Below are 26,147 nucleotides of genomic sequence, written 5' to 3'. Positions count from 1 at the left end.
TTATCACATAGTTATCACCACGATTCATGTTCATTTCGGACAGCTATAGTTGATCTCACAGATGACAAAGTCATAGTTAATGTTATTGTTTACATTAAATTTACATCCAAATTTTTTTATACTATAATTTAGTGGATAATTATAATAACAATAAAAAACACAAAAAATGATGACAGATATGGAAGAGGCAGAAGCAAGAGAACTTCAATTACAAATTGAGAAACGCGATAGGTAACTTTCTGCGTTTCACATTATTTATTTATTTTACAATTGTTTGTAAACATAGTCACACTTTACAATTACATATAAAATTCATTTATTTATAATTGTACACAACTACGAGTATCGATAATATACATCACATTTTCCCAAAATTTTATAGTAAAGAAGTTGAATTCGACTTCAAAGTAGCTGTGAAGAAATTAGCAGAAGGATTTTTAAATCAATATCAAGAACAGTGGGAACAAACTGAGAAAAAACTTGATGAAGTAAAGTAAGTAGAAGTAAGAAATATAAATATTTCCTGATTTTATGTTTCTTGCTATTTTTGTTTAGAAATAAGCAAGAGACTTTGCTCGATCAGATGCAAACTGAGAACAAAAAACTTCAAGATGTTTTTGATGATGTTAAGCTAAATGAAACGGCAAGTATATTGATATTGAAATATAAATTTCATTTTACAGAAATTTTTGATATGAAAGAATGGCCTAAAACATAAAATATATAAGAGAAATATGTATTATAGTTTCAGATGATTAAAGTTAGTCAAGGTAAATTAATATCAATGAAAAAAGAAATGGTTTCCATTCATGAGAGGACATTCAGATTAAAAGTGAGTTATAATATTTATGTACTATACATATATATTTCTAATTTACTATTATTTATGTAATGTACACATTATATTTGTGTAGAAACGAGCGTCAAGGTTGCAGCAGATAATACAGAAGGAGGCCTTAAATAGAGAGCAACAACGAGAGCAAGAACTTCGTCGGGAACAAGAATTAATTGGTAAACCAGCGATAAGTTAAGAAAAACCATTATCTAGAGAGATAATTAATATCAGCAAAGACACATAAACATATAAGAACAGATTGTACTTATACACACATCATGCTAAAATGTGTGTCTAAACTTAGTCATTGATTTTATTGTGTAATATAACTTATACATACATATTTTTATACATTACCAAACAATTTCCCATTGTCCATTAGAGTCACATTTCTCAGTACCTTTACATAAATAATTAAATGTTGTTCTCGTAGGAAAACCAATGATTTCCCTATCTTCTTGTATTCTAAATGTGTATGTCGATTCATATGTTCCTATAAAATATCTACAAAAGGATACAAATAATACATTATTCCTATTCATAATATAAAACATGAGATATATTATTGTTAATTCTTACCTAGCGTGGGAACTAATTATTTGGTCAATAATTGCAACTCCGCCGTCTTTAAATTTACTTAATACGTAATCTGATGAAATAAATCTAAGAACTGTATAATTAGATAGGTACTGTTTGAGTTCACTGAATTCTAAACAAATTGATATGATTAATAGATATGCCCGTGTATCAATCTCTTAAGGAAGTTTCAGTATGATTTACCTTCTTGTGTTGCATCTGTTGCAACAAACAAAGATTTTAATTGGAGTTCATCTAATTTATTTTTTAACTGAGAAGCAGCAGACTGTATTGTTGGCACTGTTGAAGGGCGACCAATTAAAAAATCGCGTCTTCTTAAATGGACTGATAAATAAGGTCCTCCAACTGCATTCCTTATACCCTATAATTAGAAAAAGGTTGTATTTTATAATTTAAATCTTTTTATTAACTTAAGTGAAATTAGATACTTTTTCTTTAGTCCAGTCATCTGGTCGTTCAGTCTTATCATGCTCATTTGTTGAATTAAGGAAAGTTTTTCTATATTCATTAGCAATATTATATAGTTCAGAATTATATCGCATACTACGTCTAGCTTTCCAATATTCTTTTGTACCATAAAAGTCATGTAATGCAATCTCCATGTGATCAAACATTATAGACCTATCATAATAATTAAATTAGTTGTAAAAGATATTGTACGTGACATTTGAGTATTGTTAAACAAATTTTATATTTTCTTACCTATAAACATTAGGTTTCAGATTTTGTTTAAGATCAGATGTCATACCATGAAATTTAATACACTTAACAACTTTAGAAGTTATATTATGATATCCCCAAAAATATCCAATATATTTTTCTGATTCTACTTTATGAAATTGTAATGATTTATCATCACATTCTATTATTTCATTTTTATCTTCAAATTTACCTGTCCTGAACATTTCTTCGTCGTTTTGTAAAATATATACAACATCAAGATGTGTTTCATTATTTTCCGAAGGATATTCTGAAAATGCAAATCTCTATTGATTATATTGTTCATAATAAATAAATGAAATTTTATACCTTGTAAAAACTGACATATTTCAATAACTGGTATATATTTTTGTAAACTTGAAATGTCAAAAAACAGACTCCAAGGCAATTGTGTTTGATATCCTATGTGTTTACTACGCCAATGATACAAATCACCTGTAAAAATAGAATAAAAATAAAATGATGCAAAAACTACTTGTACATTATAAAATTACCCCATGGTGGCAAAACTAATTGCCATTTATAATCTTTTTCTTGCTTGATTAAATTTTTTATAAAAACTGCAACACGAATAAAAACGTCCCTTCTTAAGTTAAATCCTTCCGGAGGATTAACATCGTAGAGTATATAACTGAAAAATCATTATCTATGTAAAAAATATTAATTTTAAGGCGATATATATATATATATATATATATACAATAAAGAAGTAAGCTCAGACCGATTTTGCGAGTAACGTGATTGAACGCTGCATTTATTGTTAGTTTCTCCATGTTCATCTGGTATATCACAAAATTCATTTGTAACGATATTTTGTGTAAAATTAATCAAAAGTAATATAAAACACAATACTCTTAAAAATAACAACATATTTTACATTTTAAGGTTATATTTTACATGTTACGATAGGTCAAGAACACTTCGAACATTTCCGGAGTAATATAAGAAATATTTTGTATTGTATAATGAGTTTTAATAAAATATATAATAAATAAATTTGTATTCAATTTTTATCCTTTTTCAAAAAAACATTTGCTTTCTAAAGAATGAGATTAAGGATAGTAAAAAAACAACAGCAATAACAACAACATTGTACAGCTTGATTTTTGTTATACACGAATTACAGACTTAAATCTCCCTTATTCCAAAATGGTTGTTGATGGGTAGATTACAATTTGCTAATTCAATTGATAATAATTATAATAATGATAATAATAATTATTATTTATCGTCTTATACAATATTTATAATTCATAGTTCAGTTAACATAGTTTCTGCCCCCTTATACAAGTAGGGCTGTTATGTTACATTTACTGTGACTCATTTCCCATACTTTTTCATTTATCCTATTAAAGTATACACTTAGCATATAAAAATTACAAGGACAATTTATATTGGTAATGGTAGTAGCTGTAGTTGTAGTAATAGTTATGATAGTGGTAGCAGTAATGGTAGTTGTAGTAATAGTAATAATTATAGTAGTAGCACTAGCAGCAGTAATGGTAGCAATAATAATATTATCATTATAATTATTTATGCGATAACTATGCTCTGTTATCGTCCCCATTTTCCATGATTTTTTTTTAGTACTTTTCACACGCGCGTATACTTGTATTATGAAATCTCAGATCCAATTCTTGGTTGCTTAAGACTCCAAGTGTACTGTGGGCACAGAAAGTTATCCACTGTCCCTGTCAAAATTTGTGCCTCGTTGTGATTCTTTTTAAATGTGTGCTGTTTTATAGTTTCTTGTCACATTCTGTTAGCAATGACATTAACTGGTAGTAGAATTCTTAGTCTGCAAACATTGGTACATATCATAATACTGAATTGTCATTATAATAAATATAACACGAAATTCATTTCTATTATACTAATTCCCCTCTTGTTTTGCACCTCCATATGAATTCTCTATTGTTAACATCACAGCTAAAAAGTTGCTTTATGTTAACAGGAAACACACTATTTTACATTCGATATAAGAAACGTGAAGTAGTACATGATATTTAAAACTTTTAAAAAGAAAAAAGGGGCAAATGGTTTATGCATTAATCGCACAGTGCACTCATTCAGATATATGGTATTATTTGAATAGTCCATCACTTTTTTCACACGCACACTTCATTTCCATATTTGCCACAGTTTTATACATATATGTATATATACACACGTATATACATGTGCGTTTATGTATATATATGTATATTTATATTTGAAATGATATTTAAATTTCTAGCAAACATTTTAAGTTTCATTATTTGCAATAATGAAATAACATAATGTCTAATATTTGTTTTCTATTTATTTTTCAAAAAAATTAAAAATATCTTAAAGAAATAAATAATCATGTAAAGTGATTTGCAAATGCTAGAAACAATATTCCTTTATACTTTTCAAGTATAAAATTATTCTGAATATAGAATATATAACTTAAGTAAATAAAAATTCCATGATAAACGAATAAGTACAAATTTCATAAAAAACTGATTTATAAGAACAATATAAAGTTTAACTAATCATTTTAGCGACCATCTTCTGATAATAATTAAAAAATTTATTTCTTTGTGCACTGTGTACCATACTATACATACATATATATAAAACACACACAAATATATGTATGTATAGTTTTATACTACTTCACATTTAGAAATATTTCTGACGATTACCTGCTTACTAGCACAATTGAAAATTTTTATGCTGGCACAATTACCTGAGAGTCCAGGTAAAATAGTCAGATATAAATAAAAATCAGTATAATTACATATTGATGATTTATGCACTTGTACAGAATCATCGCATACAAGACAAACATTTTTAAATGATCTACAAATCTCTTGGGTTTTGATTTATCTTGTAGTTGATGCTTCTGACAAAAATGTTACATAAACCAAATATTTTCTTTTCATTTAAAATGGGCCCAACCCATGCACTTGTTGCACACACAATTTTTTACTTTGATCGATTTCCTTTGCTCCTGAATAAATTTATTTGAAATATTTGTTGCATATTTACTACTGGGTTGGCAACTAAGTGATTGCGGATTTTGTCATTAGGTGGTATTGACAAAATCGGCAATCACTTAATTGCCAACCCAATATTATTCTTTCCAAATTACTGCAGCAATCTAATCTAAAAATTCCATCATATAGATATATTCCAACAAAATTTACTATAATATTCATTCAGAAGTAAAGTAATTGGATATTTAATAGCGATTTAACATTTGTTATTATTAGGATTGTAGTATATTTACCTGCATTGGGCTTTGCAATAAAATGTTAAAAAAATTACAGGGATGTTAATAAATAATTCGTATATACACAGGGAAAGATATATACACATACACACTCACACACGTACGCACGCGCTAACATATGTACAATAACTAGCATTAACACACACAAACATATGTCATACAAAAATCCAGAATAACGTTAAACTTGTTCTTCCGGCAGTTCGGCCGAATTGAGCATACAAAAAGAGTGTACGAAAGAAAAGATACATTGTGAAATAACACATAATACAGACTGTTACATCACAATATTACATATGTTTTACGTGCATGTTTTTACCATGTATTAGCATGTATATTTCGTCTAAGAACCAAAAATGAATTATACAGAAGAACAATATTTCGTTTAATGTAATTTCATTTCCTCTATACTTTTTACAATCTTATGATATGTGTAAACTGATAATAAAGAAACTTAAATATTATAAGTGTCTTTCTTTAGGTATTGATAATTTGTTATACAACACATAAAGCTGTTACATTTAAACAAAACAGTTTGCTCAGCATTGCTGAAGACAATATTTAATATTCATTGTTTTGCTTCTTCATCAGCATGTACACTCTAAAAGGGTATAATACATATCCTTTTATGGGCATAAATTTGTACCGAATAGAAGAAATTCGAAAGCAAAACAAATCCTAAGTTTAAGCAGTTGTTCATTATTTTTTGGTAAAAACATTACGTATATAGTAGATGCTATTAGTTTTGCTTATTCAAGCTCTATTCGATACCGAGCAGTCGGAGGCTGGATTCAGGCGAAATTTTTTCGTATCTATGTATATATTTATAGTTAAATACATAGAAGGCGGCAAAGCTGCTACATATCGAGTCATGATTTACATATATGCGATTATGAATGTGGCTGCTTTTTGGAAGGTTTGCTTTTATTTCTTTTCCTTGGAATGTCCATTGACACTATTAACTAGCGTACATTAAAAATAAGTTCAGTCATTTACACATACTGCAGACACTTCCGAAAGGGAGAGACGGCCATTCTGTTTCACAAAGTGACTCAGTTTTGTATATCTATTCATTTGTACAAATTAGTTCTGTACAATCGTGTAGCATTACATTAGGATTAAAAAAGGGTATACATTGTAATACTATTGTAGAAATGTTTTACCTCAAATAAACTTTTCTACTAGTATTTTGGAGATTGTTCAGTGTAACTAAAATAACTAAACGCGTGTGCAGTTCCGAATTATTAATCGTTGTTTTTTTCTATATTCCGATAATCAGTTTTCTTTAATAACTAAATAATATAATTTGCATATGCAAACGTTTTTACTACGACGAGTTATCTTTCAACACAATATCAACAAGAAATTCGGACTTAACATCCCCCGAAAGGAATTAGCCGACGATTAAAAATCATAGGACCAGTTATTAAAACATTTATATAAAGAAACAGGAGCGTACCACCTTGTCTCAGTATTGAGGTAGCGTAACGTTGCTTTGGCTTAGCGAGTCTTTCTGATTATCTAGAAATATTTCAACTGATCGGTGGTACTTAGAAAAGAAAAAGATTTCTACACGCTGAAGAATGAGACTGTACATTATGATCTTTACATGTAAGACATATTTTGATCTTCCTACTGCGTACATATATGTCAAGTGTCAACGTTACATTCTTGTACACACGTGTACGACTGTGCAATCATCGTACTGCATTGTAATTTCTTTGGTAGAAACTATTTGGTACGTATGCGCCCATTCGGAAGGTCGTGCAGAGCAATGAAGTTACAACGAATGAACAGCTCGCAGGGGGTAGTTCACAGGGAAACAAACATCAACAACGATTCCTCAAGTATCAACAACATTAACAACATCCCATTATAACTTATCATCATTATTGTGATCGTCTCTATCATGACCAGTTTTATCATTACAGTCACTGTCGTAATCTCAGTCTTTCGCCACACCTTCAGCCTGATAACATTTTGTAATGAGTAATTATAATTATCATCGCAATCATTGTCTTCAGCAACATCGTCATTACTGTTAAATAATATTTATGGCCATTGTTAGTGTATTTTTTTGCTGTTCTTGTTATGGCCATTTCTTCTTTATTTCATTTTTTCTTTCTTTTACCTCGTGACTTTTTATTATATTTATAACGCTCTTCATCTTCGTGAATTCTTTCTCACTATCGATCGAGTCTACTAATAGTCATTCCTGGAACTTTGAAACAAGATGTTAAGAAATACTTGCAAATGAACTATCGACATGAAATTCTTTTCTTTGAATGAATAAAAAATGCTAGAGAGCCGAATGAGACATGATTTCCTTATGATTAAACAAAATAAAGATAGTATAACGATATACGTGACTGATCGATAGAGTTCATTATCAATTAAAGTTACAAAGTTCCTTAATTTTATAACACCTACTAACTTTGCGTACATGTACTTATACATTGCGCGATTATTTTGGTATAAAATGTCCGTTCCTTAGTTCACGATAAATAAAAAGCAGTTCCTTTAAACACGTCCATGCAACCGGTTGTCTGATAATTTTCTAATTACGATAGTTGCTTCGGTGTAATTCTTTAATATATTACGTGTTTATATGTGATCTACAAACATTTAAAATTCATCGAAATAACAGAGGAGGACAAGTATTCCAGCGCTCCTTCTGTATGAAGTAATATGTGTGTGTGTGTATATATATATATACATATATATATAATATATATATATGTATATATTGTTTTATATATATATGGCTTATTAGGTCACTGTCTTATAGATGCAGAAATATAGAATGCAGTCTTTTCCTTGTACATAAATAGTTTCCTCGAGAGCAATGGCACTAATATAATTTTGGGGATTTTTATTTTGTGCGGTATGTGGTATTATCAAAATAGACAGTTGTTTTATAACTATTTGTTACATAGTATAAGTACATAATATAGTATAAGAAATATGCAATTACGTCCTGAAAATGTTTACGAACTACCATGATATTCATTATTCCGAAAGCTACAAGTCTTGCTATTCTTAAGAAATCGAGGTGAAATTAGACAGAATTATTGTCGTAATTACCTATAACTGATTCTTTGGGCTTTCGAGGAAAAATATATTTCACGATTCCCTGACCGCTCACTACATTTCAGTATCTATATGAGAGTAATTGATTCAGAATTATTATTTTTTATCCGAAATCCGTAACAAACGGTTTATGAAACATACGCGACATAAAAATTGATAAAACGTTTTAAATTTTCTCCTTGAACATACAATAAATCACCATTTTCTTTTAACAGATTATGTTCGATCGTGTTTTCATATCACCGCGTGTTACAGCTCTTAACAGTATGAAGATACCCTTAGAATGATACTTAAAGCTCTTACAACTTTTACAACACACTTGCATACAGAGAGTAGTAATAGCTGGGGTTTTGGACTAGACGTGATGTGGTTGAAGATGAGGCAGCCTGCTAGACGAGTTGGATCAGGATTTCATACTATTCGCTTCATCGAGTCGCCTTTCTGTTCCTACTGTTAATAAATTTGCGAACTCCATCTCTAACAACTGCCGAGCCTGTTGAAGTACAGAAAAATGGTAAAAATAGTAAAGATAGTAAAGATTATATATAATTTTTAATCTCTGATAACTATATAGCAATACATTAAACTAAAACCTACTTGTGTGTTTTGCGTTGGAATTTGCAAAGCTAGAGCAAAACTATTCGCGTCGAAACTTTCATCGAGGGCTATAAGAGCTCCATGTACCCCAGATTCTAAGAGGTTGTTACCGTATTCCTAAAAATACGAAATTGTGTTTTATCATCATTACAGTATGAATGATTTATAAAATGGAAAGCAGTAAAATGAAGTTACTTTCAGGCCGATAGATTGCACCCATCTTATAACACGATCATTACTCCATACAAGAACATCGACGTTCGCACCTTCCGCCATTCGTCTCCTTTCTTCTAATTGTTGCCTATCATAATTTAATCGCTTTAAACACGAAATGCCATATTGCAAGCTTGTTCTGTAAAAATAAATAAAATTCGGATCAGATCAAGGGATCTAAAAATCACTATTAAACATGAATTTTTGTTTTTAATGATTTATCACCTGTGAAAACTATCAACCATTCTAAGTTGACCACGAAGGTCCTTTTTGGTAAGGTGATCCAACATTCTAGCATCAACAAGGCACTCCATGAAAGTGGACCGATACTGTGGCAAACCAAGACTTGGAAGCCAAACATTACCAATCCATTCGTGGTTCATATCTCCAAATGCTAAGGTTGTGCGAGAAGTTTTTGGTGCTGATGGACTTGTAAGTGACACCATTTCTTGAATAGCTAACCGTAGTTTCAATCGATGTAGAGGATTACTAAGAATAAAAATTATTACATTAAATGTTAGTGATTTTATATTGTATGGAACTCCATCATGCTTGTCATCCAAAATGTGCAGAATGTGTTAAATAACTTAATTTCGTACCTTATACCAATTTCACGTTGAATTTCGGTATCACTAAGAGCACTCATTATGGCACCACTTTTGACATTTGCCCGGCAAGCTGCAACATACCACGTTGGCATGCCCACCCAAAGCTCAAGCCAAGCTACTACAGTTGGTCCATTCCATAGAGCAAAAGGTGTTCCAGCTTTCATTGCCTCCGCCAGAAGTTCGTGTCGTGAGGAATCTAACATACTTCCAAACATACTTGGACTGAAAGAAAATTAGTGCTATAACAATTATATTCATTAATTATTTAAATTATGAATATATTTTTAGTTACATATATGTACCTTTTCTTTTTTCTACGATCAAAATCGCTTTTACTGCCCATAGTGCCAGCAACAGAAACATTATCTCCATAATCAGGATCTGCAGGTGTATTTGCTCCTCCCATACCTGGTATATCTCCAGGCATTGGTGTATCTTTCCCCTTGATCTGTAACCAAAGTTCTCTCTCTGATTTTTCTCATTTTTCTTATTCAGTTATTTGGTTATTATCTTACATAATTAAAATCTGCATTACCTTTTCTTTCTTGCTGAAAAATCTACCAAGACTGCTCTTAATGCCTTTCTTCTTTTGAGCTGCAGCTACTGCTGCTGCGGTTGCTGGACTCATGGTAGATTGCATGTGCAAATGCGAACTAGACAATTGTCCAATTGGCAATCCAACACCAGACAAGTTGTTCTTATGCAAACTGTCCTGGCTGCTATGACGTGAGGACAATGGGGAAGGGGGAGTCCCAGAATTGAGTGCGCCGTTGTTATGTTGCCCATGCCTGCTGCATGGAGCGCTAATCTAGTTTCTATTTCTACTCTAAATAATGCATTCTAGCCCACAAACTATCAGACTTATATCTTTTTTTCTATGCTGTATGTACCTTCTATATCATTTTTGTGATCTGAATTTATTCAAATTATTTTCAGATCTTTTTCAAGATACATCATCACACTAGACAATCAAACAACCAAATTAATAACAGGATTCTCTAAACCATCTGTACTCTTCAATATTTAAAGCATAAAGAGATCAATGTTTTAAATTACGTGAGATAAGATATGATCAGGGAACTTACCGAGCCAAGTGAATTGCATTACTTAAAAGACTTTTAGCAGTGATATATGATTGTGCTTATACATGATAGTACATGAGCATAAGCACAAATACTATTTAGCTTCGAATAATATATGTGATATGATTTTTTATTCCAAATTGCGTATTTTCAATGTAAATGATATTCCTAATTGAGTCAGATTAAAGCATTCAAGTTTTAATTTTGTACTATTCAAGATATCTACAACTGATAATTGTACTACAAACAAATAACTAGTAAACTAAAGAAGAAATGAAGCAATATCAATATCAGTTTTGGAAATTCGTGAAAAAATATCATTATATCACAATCCAATATCTTATACATATAAAAACAATATAGTATCATATGAAAGAATAAAAAATATTTCTTTCCAAGAACGTCCAAAATGATAAATTATGTTTGGCAAAATAGTGAAAAAACAGTTGTAATACCTACTCAGTATTACAGGGAAGGCATAGAAACCTGAAAATATAGCTGATCACTGCTTATGAGATGGGATTGTCATAATAAGTACCGTTTAAAGACAAAGATATAGAAAAACCGCCTTATCTATGAATTCTATTGAAACAATTATAATCTTTTATTGAGATAATGAAAGTTAATTAATTAATTAATTAGTTAATTGCATCTATTGGATCCATCTATATCTTTGCACCTATTTCTTAGAAAACAACCTTATTCGCGCAGGAGATTCAGACGCGACGTTAACTCGATGCAATTCTCTTGGCTGCCTAAATTCCCTCGTTTGTTTGAGACAGCGATGTCTGTCGTGAACTGGGCAGGCTTGAATGTATGATGGATGGAAGAAGCTAATATCAGTTTCTTCCAGGGACTCATTTCTATCAGATCTATCAGTCGGTTCGTCCGTACCACTGTGCTCGAAAATTGGGGCTGTAGGCATAAATATGTGACATCTTGCATACTATTCATTGATCATACGTTTCTTGTAATAAGAAATTATAGTTAAAAAATAGAAATATCCATAATGAATTTTGCAATACAAAAGTATCTATAATTATCAGTCCCTACAACAATTTTTTTGTAAAAACCTAAGATCATCTTAGTAAATCCCTTTTTCCAAAAAAAGGTATAAAAAGGATCTGTTACCATCGATGTCACTTAGGTCGACTTCTAAGTTGTTCATTTCATGCCCACATGGGCCACTCAAATATGTCGTGCACAGCGGCATATGTTGCGGATTACATGCAGTACTACAATCTTTAATTAACCTGTGAGCAGGAAAACCACTGCTGGGAAATCCGGCTTGTCCAGTGCGTCTGGCAGCATAAACAACGCACAATGCTAACTACTTACAAAATAATTACTGAATTTTTGGCAATCCACCTCTATGTATGCAAGGACTTTGATAATTTATGTATTATTATTTAAGCATTAATCAATTGAATGAAATAGCATATTTACGATATTCAATACACATAAAAGACATCTTGTTTCCCAACAAAAAACTTAGAGTCCTCATTATCAGAGATGTGGTTGCAAAAATTTTATTTATAATACATTATCATCGCTTTCTCAGATAGTGCTCGTGTAGTTCAAGCATTGGATCCACGAAGAAATTCGATGTTTGTTGATATCGATAAATTGAAAATTAAACACATACCTTCTGAGTTCCTCTTGACTGTGAGCAAGTGCCTGTGCTACTCGTTCTAGCCTGATCGATCGAGCAGTCAATGGTGAAGCTGCATCGCTACCACCACTTCCTGCACCACCAGTGCTGTCCCTTTCACTCACTGAATGCAATTCTTCGCCTGATAACTGCAACTATGATATGATATAAAAAATTATACATATGTCAATGCTACTGCCTTACACATGTCGAATTGTCATCACAGTTATTTACCTGGCTCGCAGGAAGGGATTCCGAAAGTTGACCTGGACTAGCTAAAGAGGCAGCATATTGATGGAGATGCGCTGGAGACATTGATGCTGGTGCCTTCAAAATGATAAAAATATTGAAAATATATTTTAAAATGATTAAGGATTATAAAGTAAACGGTACTTACCGTATGATATTTATGTAAATAATCTCTGTTTGGACTATGATGCGATTTTGGAGTGGATCGTCCACTTAATGGTGGAGATGCCCGTTCGAGACTTCGTCCTCTGGCTAACAAATTCATATGTTCAAGACTACCAACCCTGGACTCCAACTCCTCGGCACGCGCTTCGGTACTTTGCTTTTCTTCCTTCATCAAAAGTGCACTTTGACATATTGATATATAAAATATGGTATAATAAATAACGTTTGATTACCTGGATTAATCTAATTTCATTATTAATTGCATCTAATTGTTCTTGTAACATTAATGCTAGTGTTTGAGCATCCGTATGTCCTGTAGGACTAATTACATCAGCTGCACAACTGAATAAACTTTCGTTATCTCCGTCACCTTCTGCATCACTAGAAACATCAAATGCTTGTTGTACATTTGCAAGGACATGAGCCTGCTGTAACTTTTCCCATTCTTGCTCTGCTAAAGTGCGCGCTACATAATTCTAAAAAATTGAGAGCGTGTTATTCAGAGTTTTCTATTATATATTTAATTTTTCATATACTAAAATCTAATCTTCTATGTGCTACCTTTGCTGGATCATCTTCGATTGCAGGTCGTTTACCCGTTCTTCTTGGTAAAGAATGAGTATCAAAACTACTATGACTTGCACTCCTAGAAAAGGAACCTGGATCCACTGCATTGGGGGACAAACTTCGAGTTAGAGCATCTGTTTGTTGAATATTGAACGCAATTTCTTGCTGAAGCATCTGCCTTTTCACGTTATCGATTTCAAGGCGAGCTTTCCCTAATTCCTTGACTATTTCGGCCTTTTCATTTTGAAGATCTTCCGCAATCTTCCTAGTCTTTTCCAGTTCTTGCGTGAGTGCGTTTTTCTCTTCTAATGCGTGCATCCTTTCTTTTAAATGTACTTGCAATCTTTCGTTAGATTCTGCAGAAATAAATCAAAGCTAATAAGCATAAGCATGTATTTGTTATCAGTAATGTAATTACTTTACACAATATACATATAAATTACCTGATAAAAGTTTATCAACAGTTGTACTAAGCCGCGTATTATGCTCCTCATTCATCTTAAGTCGTTGATTGACACGCATCACTTCTGCATTCTTTTCTTCAAGTTGCGTTTCCAACCTCTGTATTCTATCCTCTGCGCTGCCGTGTCTTTCTTGAGCCTGCTTATTAAATATTTCACATAATTAAAATCAATGCCTGCAGGTATTAAATTTAATTAGAGGTGAATTCATGAAAATATATCTATATATATTAGATTGTTCTTTATTCTAAATATAATCTTCCAGTAGAGCTAACATGTAAAGCTAATGAATTGAATTGAAGAATAAATACGTGCCTAATACAAACATGTCTACAGAAATGTGATAATAGCACTAAACTACAAGTTATTAACAAGCTCTGAAAATAATCACACTGATTGCTATGTTCGGTATATTTAGTGAGTAGAAAGTAAGTAAATTATTTTATATCAACCTTCACCTTTGTAAGTGACTTGATTATCATATTATATTCATTAACTTCATAATCTTAGAAGAAAATTAAAAAAATCTGAAGTGTGTTTATTGTTTGTGTGGTTTGTGAGTAGCCATGGCCAATGATGAAGAATGTAACAGGGAAAACATTGCAAAAAATTTAATATGTAAACTGAAGTAGAATGAAGACTGTTTTCAAGAAAAGACATTAAAGGGGCAAGCATTCTCGACATAGGTACATTTGGAGGCAGGGAGTATCGATAGAAGTGCAGAGGAATAAGAAAAGAAGAAATTGATGATACGACGACTTAATTCCTCTGCGTACCTGGTTGGGCCTCCTCACCTGCGTCAGAGCCTCCATCCTCTGCTTTAATTGCTCTTCCATTTCTGGTAACTTAGCGTATTGGGCTAATTTTTGTTCTGCGAGTTCTAGTTTCTCCTGTATCGCCGCGATTTTTTCTTCTTGGAGCTAAACATGAATTACATAAAGGTCATTAAATTGACATAAACTGTAAATTTAATATAGAAGAACGATTACCTTTAATTGAGCTTTCTTATGCTGCAGCTCTTGCTCCAGCTTTTCATTGAGATCATGTAAACTAGTGGACTCTCGTTGAGCATTAAGATAACGTTTTTCAAGAGTCGCTATCCTCTCTTCTTGGTCCTCTTTTTGGGCAACATTTTCACGTAAATCTCTCTGTAGTTTGACATTCGTTTCTTGGGTTTTCAGAAGGTCTTTCTGAGTCTTGGACAAAGTTTCTTCCAACTCTGCTACTCGGCCACTTAATTCGGCTACCCGCCGCTGCCATGTGCTCAACTCTGAGCTCTAGAATAATTGTTATAATACAATGTTAATAAAAATCAATGTGTATCTAATATGCTACTTGTATGTGTACAGAAAGAGTATTAAAAATTGTGTTTCTCATATGCACTATGTAAATATGTACATCTACACAAATATGTTTTAACAAGGCATTATCTCTCTTGTTCTGCTCTTATCTCTGAGATACTATACTAGATCTAATTGAAATATATACTATAATTGAAGTTGTAAATGTGTTTTTATATTGCATGGGATGTTTTGTGTCAGTATATATATACGTCACATTAATGATTAAGCCATTTATAAAGTTTGCTTGGGAAAAAATTCATTCTTATTCATTAGATCATGCGAATATGAAACACACATTATTAATATATATATTCATTCTACAACATGCCATAGGCGCCAATGATAATATGGCACATTTAATGGAAGGTAAATTCAAGTTGTGCAACATAGTGTTATAAAATCGATCTAATTTTTTCTGTTAATATTTCTTAAAAAATCTCATTACAATATGAAAACAAAATACAATATTTCAGTAATTGTTTCACGACTATCATACTCTATAACATTTAATGAACATAGTTTAAAGTTGATCTAGAAGATCTCTTAGTGTCGTGTATAAATGAAAGCGCTTAATGATATTATCAAAGATAACAATTTGTTATTGTGTTTCAATACCATGCAGTTTAACGGGGACACTCTAAGTCTCTATGTTTTTAATTCAAGAATAGCAATAAAAAATGTTTTTCTGAACTTGTGTAAATTTGCAAATCGCTTGAGGTGCATGCAGAAGAAAAAAAGGGGAGAACGAAGAAGAGTATATTCGTTCTGCATCTCAAAAATATCAGCAGTCAGGGATGCGTTTAATTATCGCGCGAGATGTTCCACGATCCATCTACCTGACTGTTCCTAAATCAATGAGAGAATCATACATACGCTAAGTAGTTCGTCGTGATACTTTTTCATACCTGCTTGTCAAGAGTAGCTTGCAAATCTATTACGCGCGCCGCAGAATCCTGGTCCACAGGATCGAGACTGCCATTGCTCAGTCTACTTTCGATCTCTGTTGACTTCTCCGTACCTAGTTTTTGTACTGACTGCTGCAGTTGTTGTTGTTGCGGTTGTTGTTGTTGTTCCTGCTGGCCTCCTGCCTGCTCAGTCTCATTCTGCCCGATCATAACACTACATTCAGAATGCCTCGCTCGCATTGCCTGTCCTGCATCGCCGCGCAATTCCCAACAACTACGTATCTATGCAGCTATGCGACTAAACCACTACCGTGCACGCTATTGCGAATGCATTCTTATTATGGATGCAACGATCGAGATGAATGACAAACAGATGGTCACTTTATCGGTACAGATTTGAACTCTGTTCAAGGATGACATTACATGATTTCCTTTGATCGACGCATAGAGTGCCATGATTTGAAACGAATTGGAAATCCTGATAGAAAAGGGAAATTGAATGAAACGTGGAATAATATGATTGACAGTAACTATTGTAATTCTCATTGTGACATATGAAAATCACTAATGATCAAATGCTTCTAAGATGACACAGAATATACTCTTTAATCGTTAAACACGAGCCAAGGGCTGAAATCTGTGACCAATAACTTCGAAATCAATCAATATCTAACGCCGAGATTAGAAGCGTATCACAGATAGAGAGAAAGAGAACAAGAGGATCCGATGACGCAGAAAACGAACTTTATCACTCTATATAAAACGGTGTGGCTAGGTGAAATACTGAATTATATCAAAACCATGAACATGCAAAGTGAAAAGATCGCATAAATACAATTCACGACGCTTAAACATGTTGAACACCTTTTTCATGTATTCATGATAAATATGACTGTGAAGTATGAAGGAGCAGTGTTATGTGAAATATTTGTGGAGTGCATTATGCATGGGTGTGCAACAACGTAAAGATATTTCTCAGCTACCTTGTTCTGCTGCTGCCCGTCTTCCGCCTGTCCGTTCTCCTTGGGTCTATCTTCTATATTTTTAGGCGCATGTCCACTTAATTTATATTGCTGGAGCTGCGAATTTTTATTCAAATTACAAATATTATATTTGTTACACGATTATTAAACACTTTAGTAATTAAGTATTAAAGAATATACAAAATTAGCTGAAACGATACCTCTTCTTTGGTAATAGCTAGCTCTTCTTCCAGGCTTGTATTCCTTTCTAATGCAACTCGTAATCGTTCACGCACCTGAAAATTAGTTACTATTAAAACATCGATTTCTTATAATCGGTATTATAATTATTATATTTTTCATTAATGCATTTCCAACTACATTATATTGATATTATATTCTCTTCAACTGGTGAATCGCTGCATTTGGTAATTTTATAGAAATTTTACAATTCATCATTCTTGTATCTAGTTCACAAAAAATGCAACGAGCATCAGTTTCAGGGCTGAACGGGAATCGTGATTCTCCGTATCTCCCCTCAAGGTTGCCAATGTGTCAATGTCGTCAAACAATGGATCAGAAAGTTCTTACTTTCTCGTCTAAAGCCTTGTGGTGCTCGAACAGACTTTTTAGAGCTTTGAGCACTTCAACTTCGGACGATACTCCAGATTGCGCGGCGGCTTGCCTCTTCACTACAGTCATCCTAAGCGATCGTTCATGTCGGGAAACCAGGCATTCCAGATGCTCGAGCAGAAGCTGCGGAAGGCAATAGAATCGTCTTGGTGAGCAATGTCGTAGAGACAAGTACCGGCTTCAATCTATAAGATGCATTAGTGGTCTGTTCTACGTACACGAGTATTATTCCTTTCTGCTTTTAGTTCCGATATCTCTTCTTCTCTTTCTAGGATACTTTCGCGCGCTGCTGCGAGCTCCTTCGTCAATTGAGAGAAATCCTGTAATTAAAAAATGCATTTCATTTATATAACAAGCTGCGGACACTGGTGAAACGATGCTAAATAATAAATTATAATAGTTAATAAGAATAAAATTAAAACATCATTAAAACATTAAACATCAACAACATAAAACATTAAAATTAAAACATATAGGTAAGTAAATGTAAATCCATCGTAGAGAACATATGTACAGAATTATAATTGTAAATAAATTGGTTTAGTATTCGCCGGAGTTCGTTTCGAATAATACTATTTTAGAAATGATACTGCATTCCCCTAATATCTTTTTACCACGGCGATTTGTATAGAGATTAAAAAAGAATAATGGACACTGTATCCTTGAATTGTAGTCCACTGTTTTTTTATCATTTTTACACGATATAGTATGCCAGATACTTCTATATACATATAATAATAGAAGTGCATTAAATACCCTTCACCGATCAAAATCAGTTTTAACCGTAACGTCATACAATATAATAAAAAGAAATTTTCATGATTATTTTTAATAATTCAATAAGACGAAAATAAGGAGAAATGAACATCTGATTACTTGTAACAAGACAATATGAATTGAAGAGAAGTGTAGTGTAATGTAAGAAGATCCTAGATTGTTTCAAGTTTTTCAAAAATGATGATCAAAGTGGTCAGGAGTCAGTCTCAGCGGGATGCTTGATAGGGAAACCGCACTTTCACCTTTTTCATTCAAGCGCGTTTTATTCACGCCTTCGAACGTGTTACTTCCGCTCGACACTCCAGCACAATGTTAAATCTTTATTTATAAATGCTACCTCGATCGATATGGCCTTCCCCGTTGAAACAACATCGACAGCTGCTTTGCACTTTAAAGGAGCAAACAGCCTCATCTAAATTTATGTCGCTCCTGCTTGCCCTCGCTCCTGTCCCTCATTGTGCGAAACTTGGGAAAACTTGACACTTACAACCATTATTTTTGGTATCAGAACAACAATCTCAAAAAGAAAGAGAAAATTCTAAAACTGAGTATAAAGTACCCTGTGGTGCACTTCTTGTATTATATTTAACATAGTATATTATAAATTTATCACATAAATTGTGACAAAAAGGAGATAATTTAACAAGACGAAGGTAATTTTTCTAAATTTCTTTCTCGCTTAACAATGTGAAATTTCAGATATCTCTAATTTTAAAACCTCTTCATGTCTTCCGAAAAAGGAATACCCTGAAGAATTTATATATCTTCTCTTGAATGTTCAAAAAGCCTGCAGTAAGTAACTTCTTTCAAGTTTATCGGAATGATGAAAATTTGGAATTTTAGAATCCAAAATAAGGTATCTCCTTATCTAACATAATTTCAATTCTCTAAATAGTTCAACTAAAGAACAAAAATAGAAGAAAGAAGTAAAGAACAAAATAGATATCCAAGTAATCTATATGATACAAAAGAGAGAAGATATGAAGATATAAAGATATAAAAGAAGGAAGATATTTAAAACACGCCTGTAACTCGGATATCGTATCCATGAGAGTAAAAATTGAGCTACTAACACAGATTACATAAAAGCTGTTCGGTAACGAGCAATAGTTTCACGTTAAAACGGAGCAGAATGGACAAGGCTGGCCGTTCAAGTGGTTAGATATTGTCTTTGAATGAAGAGATATCGATGGATTCGTAAAGAACTCATTAGCCAGACGATGGCTGATTAATTACAGCCGACTAGGGAATCCTATTAACACATCGAATGTGTGCCGAACGAAATCACCGGGAAATACGACAGAGTGAAAAGCGGCTACACAGAGAAGAAGGGACCTAATTTGCATACTGAAGTTCAGAACCTGAATTATTCCTCTGGGATCTTGAAATCACGCTTGTCTGCAATTAAGCGAAAATACTATGCATTATACACACACAATATTTGCTATAGTTCTGAAATCAAATATTGAATTATAATAGATTTAGAAGCTTTTGTATAATTACGGTAATTACTTAAGACTTCTATATCTATAAGTCCTCATCCTTTTGCCTGCAGATACATTTTAGAAGTTTGATACGGTGATATCAAATATGAAAGTAAATTAATGATCTGTTGGTGTTTACCGGTAGAGACATTTAAGACCGAGACAATTAATCATTACGAATGGTAATGAGAAACTAATACTCAAGGATTGAGGAAGGATGATCTAATTACAGGTATATTCTCATGAATAAATAGCAACGATAAAAGACAGGTTAATGCTTAGTATTGTTCGATTTAAGCTAAATTAATGACGCTCTCTGTCCATTTATCCTAAACATACGATGCTCGGTATCTTCCCATTCCAACGACGCTTATTTAAATTATTCAATAACAATTTCAGCGAATCAATATTTCTTTTAAATTAAATTATATTATATCAAGTTAAAATCAACAACCAAAATCCATAAATTAACATGTTCCACACATTTAAACAACGTGAGCAAATATTGTACGAGAACAAATACTGAATCTTTAATTTAATGGATACTCATCAATTACATCGAATTGACATAACAAGCAGCGAAACTTCTGACCTTTCTAGACACCCGATACCTGTATTTAAACGTAATTGATCGATACATTTGCCAGCAAGGCCGTATCGATTCATTAACAGCTCCGTTCCATAGACAGAAAGAAAAAGAAGTCGCAACTTTTTTCTACAATTTCATCGCGCAACAAGTAGCTGAGAGAAAGGAATTTTCAATGCATTACTTGTGCCAGCAATTAAAACGAATTTTTCTTCGTTTTTCGCGCTAGAGACGCGTATAGCTTTTCATACATTCAAATACAAGTCTCATCCGGAAGAATAATTAACGATATGGTATCGTTATCTATGTTTCTCACAATTTCTCCGGTATTTATAGCGGAACAATTTTTAATTTAAATGATAATTAAGACTGGCATATGGAAGTATACATTTCTTCGCGCCTCAGATACATCAGATTTTCAGATTAACCGTTTCTGTTTAATATTGTTTCTTAAAATTTTTAACGACTCATTCGCAACTTCTTTCATTACAACAGACATTCCAGCAAACATCAACATCATTTTAGGTATTATCATCAGACACTGTTCGAACCCATAGGCTCTTTAAGTTGGCCGTAACTTGGCTTATATGAATGCGAACTTCAATTTAAATGGTTTAACGAATTTAAACAAAACTTGGAATTAAGGAATCTTCCACTCCGAGTATCTATCATCACCTCTCAATTTATAGACCCACTTTGAACTATCTCAACGTTCTACACTCTCATACTGATACAAGGGGTGTCTTACTATCAAGAATTACTTAAAAATTATCTAGTTTCAATTGCTGTCCAACATATATATTTCATATAATAAAAGAGAAATCGCGTTTCTTATCTATTCCCTTGGTAAACATGTAAATTGTAATATCTGAATCAGTGCTCCGGAGAGGTTCATGCACTTCTAACAAACTGCAGCTGCATAACCCTTGGAGTCCGTTGTGCCTAAACTGTATGTCCGCACGCGAATTTAAATCTCATCTTACGTACGCATCGCGTTACGCGATCGATATCGCTTGGAAATTATCGCTGTTCCGATAGTGTGTTCCCGGCGACATCGTGACGCAACCATGGAATCGATAGATACACCGACCGGCGAAACTCTGTTCGCCACGATTCATCCTTTTTTCCTCATCCCTTTTTTTCGTCTTTTGCATCTTTCACGAGGCAATTTGCGTGAGATCGTGTTCAACTGGCTGAATCTTTCTCCGGAAACGATTCGTTGAACCTGCGATAAAGAGAATATAGATTTGATTTTAATTCTGGAACTCAATGTTGTTTCAGAGATCTCGCTCGTTTAAGTACTAAGATATAACAAATATAAGAAACCCGTTATAATTGCACTCAGGTCTTGAATATAATTTTCAATTGAATTTTATTTTAAATATAATTTGCTAAACTTAGGGATTCTTGTATGATGTATAAATTCAGCATAATATTTTAATGTTTGAATTACTGAAAATTGTACATCCAAGATACAAGAATCTGCTTTTTCAGGAGTCATAGAACACGCCAGGCACGATTGCAGTAGAAACTTCAGTGGTTAATTTCTCTGAGTACCGAAACGAAGAAGAATATTAGTTCTAAATGTATGAGACTCATAGACGTTATAATCTTTTCCTAGGAGTTTAATTTCTATTAATTAATTTCTCTATCTCCCAAAAATTCAAAAGTTCTGAATGTTCTTGCACCTGTTAACAGGTCGCTTGAGAAACCTACGGGCGACAATGGAACATTTCCCTTGGTGAAGAAATAACACTTGAAACCCGCTGTAAGACACTTTCTACTGTCAATTGTAAATAGCACAAGTTCCGCCTCTGCAAATTACAGAAGCGAATTAAATTAATGCGCAACAGCATTCGAGTGTACGATTTATTTCTATAAAACTGCGTGCATGTTCTTTCTTTGAAATTGTTCCCTATCATTATACCTAGAAACATCACTCTCTGTATCTAATATTTTATTGATCATCAAAATTATGAATTTACGATACTATTATGTGTCATTAATAATTAACTAACACAGCGATTTTAAATGAAAACACATTGAAACTGATTGGTATTTATAATATTTGGCCTTACATTATGGAATTCTGCAAGACTGAAAAGTAAATACCACATTCCTAAATTAATGGTTTTCTAATTATTAGTTACACACGATAAAAATGTTTAGTAAGCATAAGAAAATGAATAGCCAACTATAATTTGCAATTACAGCTTGTCAGAATGAAAGAAGCACAAAATCGGTGTAGCCAGAATTTTCAACAATTTTAGTACGACGTCTGGTTGACGCAGAAACTCTTACTGGCTAACAATTACTCTGATTATCCAGTTAACTATGTTTTCTAAAGATTCACGAAGAAATGTAACGGGACGGTTCCGCTTAATTTCTTGCCATTCAACCATGGAAAATAATTAGACCCATCCGTAGCAAGTAATAATTAAGCATTTATTCGGCTAAATGATCTACTTTCGCCTAAACTATGATTACCCGAATTTGTTCGTTCATTTCTTCGGATATTTAGATATGCGATCATCGGTTTATTTATATCCACTGCACGTTCCATTTTCCAACATTCTCCTAACGGTTGTTCGAGAAATGACAGGCCTGCTGGGAAATCGCGAGTTCGTCGCTAGGAATCGCGCAGACTCTCGTCCCGCTTGATTATTATTATCAGTTCGAGACTGTTAGGCGATATAGGTCGATTCAAAAACGATGACAGAAATTTCTGCAATTCTGCCGTTCAAATAATTCTGAAACATTGAAATATATTTGTAAATTCTAGGAAATTTTATAAACTCGGCAAAGAAACAATTATGCGGATCGATATACGAATTTAGGCATTTAAGAAATTTGGTGAATAGATAAGATATAGGAGAATATACTCCCTTCTTCGTGATCTGAATGTGAATTAATTAAAAAATCATGAGAGGAAATGTCACGTTTAAAAAGTAGACGACGTCCAGATAATGTCAGAAGTCGGTCCTCTTCTTGATCCAAAATTAAAATTTGACTCATTTCTTCAAGATCAAATGCTAATGAGATACTTTTCAGGCCTTTTATGCGCTCAATGTTCATATTTTATATCGTATTTATGGTGAAAGATTCACGAGAAATTCTCGAACAGAGGGTACAGATTGCACTCGTAAATCTCACGACACCATGTTCCCATCAAGCCGAGGAGCCTTTTAATTCAAAAAACCACCAACTCTCCACCAACAACTTGTCGATTATTTTTAGCCGGGGAATGTTGCACTGTAAAGCGTATTCATACAAAAAAACTTTGTCTTCGTTATCAAAGAACATTCAAATTTTTTAACATGAATAAAAAATTGATACCGTATATCCTTATTCTAAGCCAAGAACAAAAGTTTTCTAATAAAATATTTAATAAAAATTCCAATAGACTCACTGACAATTTTTTATCACTGAAGAGACGAGCTCTTCTGATTTTCATTAACTATACTGAACACAACTATCGAGTTCTAAGCAAGGAAAAACGACGTCGTGAACTAAAGAACGGGGACAAGCTGAACGTGCCAGATACAGACGAAAGCCAAACTTGATTATTGCTCGAGTTGCAATGGGAACCTATAAATAGTGGGATCCAAGACAACGTCGGGGATGTTATCGACTCATGAAAGCTTGACGAACGTGAAATCGTGCCTGAAGCTTTATTGGGCAGGTAAAATTTTTGTAACATCGACGTACGGGGGATTAAGCTCTCTCTGAAGAAAGGGAAAGAAGGAAATACGGATCAGTGGATCGCAGAGATGCGACCGATGTGAATAAAATGCATCTCGATCGGTATTATGTACTCGTTAATGGGAACTTGCAGAGAAAGAAAACCCGGATAGTTGGAAAATAATCCACAAAGATGCAGTATCTCCGACTAGCTTGAAAACTGAAGACAAAAGAAGCGAAATCTGACGTCTCGGTAGTGGAGATACCTTGTGACACAAAAATATAGGACACTCAACTAAAACAAAGAATAAAAAAAATTCCGTATGTTAATATGAAAATGATGGTACAAAAAATAAAAGTAATTTTAATATCCTCCTTTCTGACAAATTTTGTCTAGTTAGATTATTCAATTTTATTTAGAGTTCAAATTCATTAGATTTTTATGACTATAAACATTTTCTTATATCCTGACATGATCGTTACAATTCTAATCACAAATTTATTAATCCAACACGATTACTAATTAATTGTGAGCGTTTTTAATAAAGAATATTTTTCATTTCTGAATAAATACTGTTCTTCGAAATGGAAGAATTAGATATGATCCAAAGGGCATCATTTTCTCATCCCCATACAGGTTTTTCTCTAAATAGCTAATTAAGTATAATTGGAATAGTCGACAACGGTATGATACTGAAACACGACAAAGTAGGGAAAAGAATCATCCGTGAGGAAACATTATTCTCTCGAGAGCGAGATATTTAGCACAGCCGAGGAGAATCTCTCTACCTATAACGCCGCATTACTATTTTAATAGTATGAGCTGGAAGTATGTAATGCGCAATGCCTGCGTAATAATGAGCTACCGTCACTTTATTCCGTGACTTGATAATAATCTCGTGTCTCGGGATAAAGAATTATTGTTTCACTACTAGTAGTCTCACGATGTTCCTCCAATTTATTTTCAATTATTTTTACGTAATAATCCAACTGCTCCTTTTTAACAAACAATTTTACTTCATAGATAAGAATATGCATTGCATTGCTTATGTTCGTCATCGATTTGTATTCGCTTCTTCAATGTCTAAAACCAAGAAACAGTGATTCAGCGTAAATGTAATTTATTACATGTTCTATATCATGGTTACTTGATATGATGAACAGATAAGTAATAAATAAGTGAATAGAAGAAAAGGCCAATAAGAAAAAGATCTCGAACTATTACAAGTCCAAAGAACACCAAAATCTTTTTCACAGAAATTTAAGTCTTAAGCTTCTCTAATGGTTATTAAAGTAGAATCTACTGATTTAAAAACAATAGAGAGAAACAGGAAGATTAGTGAAACATAAAATATTAACGAAATTCTAAACAGACTCTTGATTGAAACATCAATATCTCTAAGAATAAAAGTAAACAGAGAAAGCTATAATACAGCTATACACGTTTAAGTATGGACATGTACATAGTTTAATAATGTTGGCTAACGCATAATAATGTTATGCGTTGATTGCAGCAATGACTACAACTTTATTGTTTAATTGTGAGAAAGAAGAAGAAATATCTTCGTACAATACTCTTAAAGACTTAAAATCACCTATGTCAATGTTAATGAACTAAAACTACTGCATTAAAATACCGAATTAATTACCATAAATCAAGATTCATCAATTAACCAAATCTTTCA

At 32.8% G+C, this 26,147-nt stretch overlaps 3 protein-coding genes across 19 annotated transcripts in view; 1 reads left to right on the top strand and 2 right to left on the bottom strand.

Moving 5' to 3' along the window:
- Window positions 1-21: 21 nt before the first annotated feature.
- LOC117207882 (biogenesis of lysosome-related organelles complex 1 subunit 6-like) lies at window positions 22-1,386 on the top strand. The gene is made up of 5 exons (XM_033448559.1): window positions 22-231; window positions 383-493; window positions 556-643; window positions 746-832; window positions 915-1,386. Exons 1-5 carry the CDS (start codon window positions 167-169, stop codon window positions 1,029-1,031), a joined length of 468 nt encoding a protein of 155 aa, XP_033304450.1. The 5' UTR covers window positions 22-166; the 3' UTR covers window positions 1,032-1,386.
- On the bottom strand, window positions 1,083-3,164 carry LOC117207843 (GDP-fucose protein O-fucosyltransferase 2). The gene is made up of 8 exons (XM_033448482.1): window positions 2,874-3,164; window positions 2,647-2,783; window positions 2,462-2,587; window positions 2,135-2,402; window positions 1,861-2,053; window positions 1,616-1,793; window positions 1,415-1,544; window positions 1,083-1,339 (listed from the first exon to the last, which is right to left on the bottom strand). Exons 1-8 carry the CDS (start codon window positions 3,020-3,022, stop codon window positions 1,189-1,191), a joined length of 1,332 nt encoding a protein of 443 aa, XP_033304373.1. The 5' UTR covers window positions 3,023-3,164; the 3' UTR covers window positions 1,083-1,188.
- Window positions 3,165-3,345: 181 nt separating this feature from the next.
- The window catches only part of LOC117207747 (liprin-alpha-1), a 42,061-nt gene continuing 19,259 nt past the window's right edge, over window positions 3,346-26,147 (bottom strand). For 3 of the 17 annotated variants that reach the window (XM_033448273.1, XM_033448381.1, XM_033448389.1), the window contains 21 exons: window positions 18,153-18,254; window positions 17,893-18,057; window positions 17,523-17,597; window positions 17,323-17,418; window positions 16,340-16,537; window positions 15,081-15,368; window positions 14,868-15,011; window positions 14,074-14,233; window positions 13,625-13,986; window positions 13,297-13,539; window positions 13,047-13,229; window positions 12,884-12,976; window positions 12,644-12,804; window positions 12,252-12,299; window positions 10,452-10,707; window positions 10,219-10,364; window positions 9,908-10,138; window positions 9,534-9,797; window positions 9,291-9,447; window positions 9,096-9,212; window positions 3,346-8,991 (listed from right to left, as the gene is read on the bottom strand). In XM_033448273.1, coding sequence (XP_033304164.1) covers window positions 8,902-8,991; window positions 9,096-9,212; window positions 9,291-9,447; window positions 9,534-9,797; window positions 9,908-10,138; window positions 10,219-10,364; window positions 10,452-10,707; window positions 12,252-12,299; window positions 12,644-12,804; window positions 12,884-12,976; window positions 13,047-13,229; window positions 13,297-13,539; window positions 13,625-13,986; window positions 14,074-14,233; window positions 14,868-15,011; window positions 15,081-15,368; window positions 16,340-16,537; window positions 17,323-17,418; window positions 17,523-17,597; window positions 17,893-18,057; window positions 18,153-18,254 — 3,579 coding nt within the window. In that variant the 3' untranslated portion in view covers window positions 3,346-8,901. Of the gene's footprint in view, window positions 8,992-9,095; window positions 9,213-9,290; window positions 9,448-9,533; window positions 9,798-9,907; window positions 10,139-10,218; window positions 10,365-10,451; window positions 10,708-12,251; window positions 12,300-12,643; window positions 12,805-12,883; window positions 12,977-13,046; window positions 13,230-13,296; window positions 13,540-13,624; window positions 13,987-14,073; window positions 14,234-14,867; window positions 15,012-15,080; window positions 15,369-16,339; window positions 16,554-17,322; window positions 17,419-17,522; window positions 17,598-17,892; window positions 18,058-18,152; window positions 18,255-23,268; window positions 23,302-26,147 lie in introns of those variants that run through there. The other 14 variants (XM_033448281.1, XM_033448290.1, XM_033448263.1 and 11 more) reach the window with 12 other exon arrangements.

The sequence above is a fragment of the Bombus bifarius genome, unplaced genomic scaffold (assembly GCF_011952205.1).
Source record: "Bombus bifarius isolate JDL3187 unplaced genomic scaffold, Bbif_JDL3187 scf7180000007966, whole genome shotgun sequence".
In the NCBI taxonomy this organism is placed as follows: domain Eukaryota; kingdom Metazoa; phylum Arthropoda; class Insecta; order Hymenoptera; family Apidae; genus Bombus; species Bombus bifarius.
The sequence above is the reverse complement of the archived record's forward strand: the minus strand, read 5'-3'. Positions and strand labels throughout refer to the sequence as shown.

Coding starts and splice junctions, on each gene's coding strand:
- LOC117207882 (XM_033448559.1), top strand. CDS start 167: ATGATGACAGATATGGAAGAGGCAGAAGCAAGAGAACTTCAATTACAA. Junction 494..555: donor AAAAAACTTGATGAAGTAAA/GTAAGTAGAAGT, acceptor ATTTTTGTTTAG/AAATAAGCAAGAGACTTTGC. Junction 644..745: donor ATGTTAAGCTAAATGAAACG/GCAAGTATATTG, acceptor TATGTATTATAG/TTTCAGATGATTAAAGTTAG.
- LOC117207843 (XM_033448482.1), bottom strand. CDS start 3,022: ATGTTGTTATTTTTAAGAGTATTGTGTTTTATATTACTTTTGATTAAT. Junction 2,588..2,646: donor ATTAGTTTTGCCACCATGGG/GTAATTTTATAA, acceptor CTATTTTTACAG/GTGATTTGTATCATTGGCGT. Junction 1,794..1,860: donor ATGACTGGACTAAAGAAAAA/GTATCTAATTTC, acceptor TTCTAATTATAG/GGTATAAGGAATGCAGTTGG.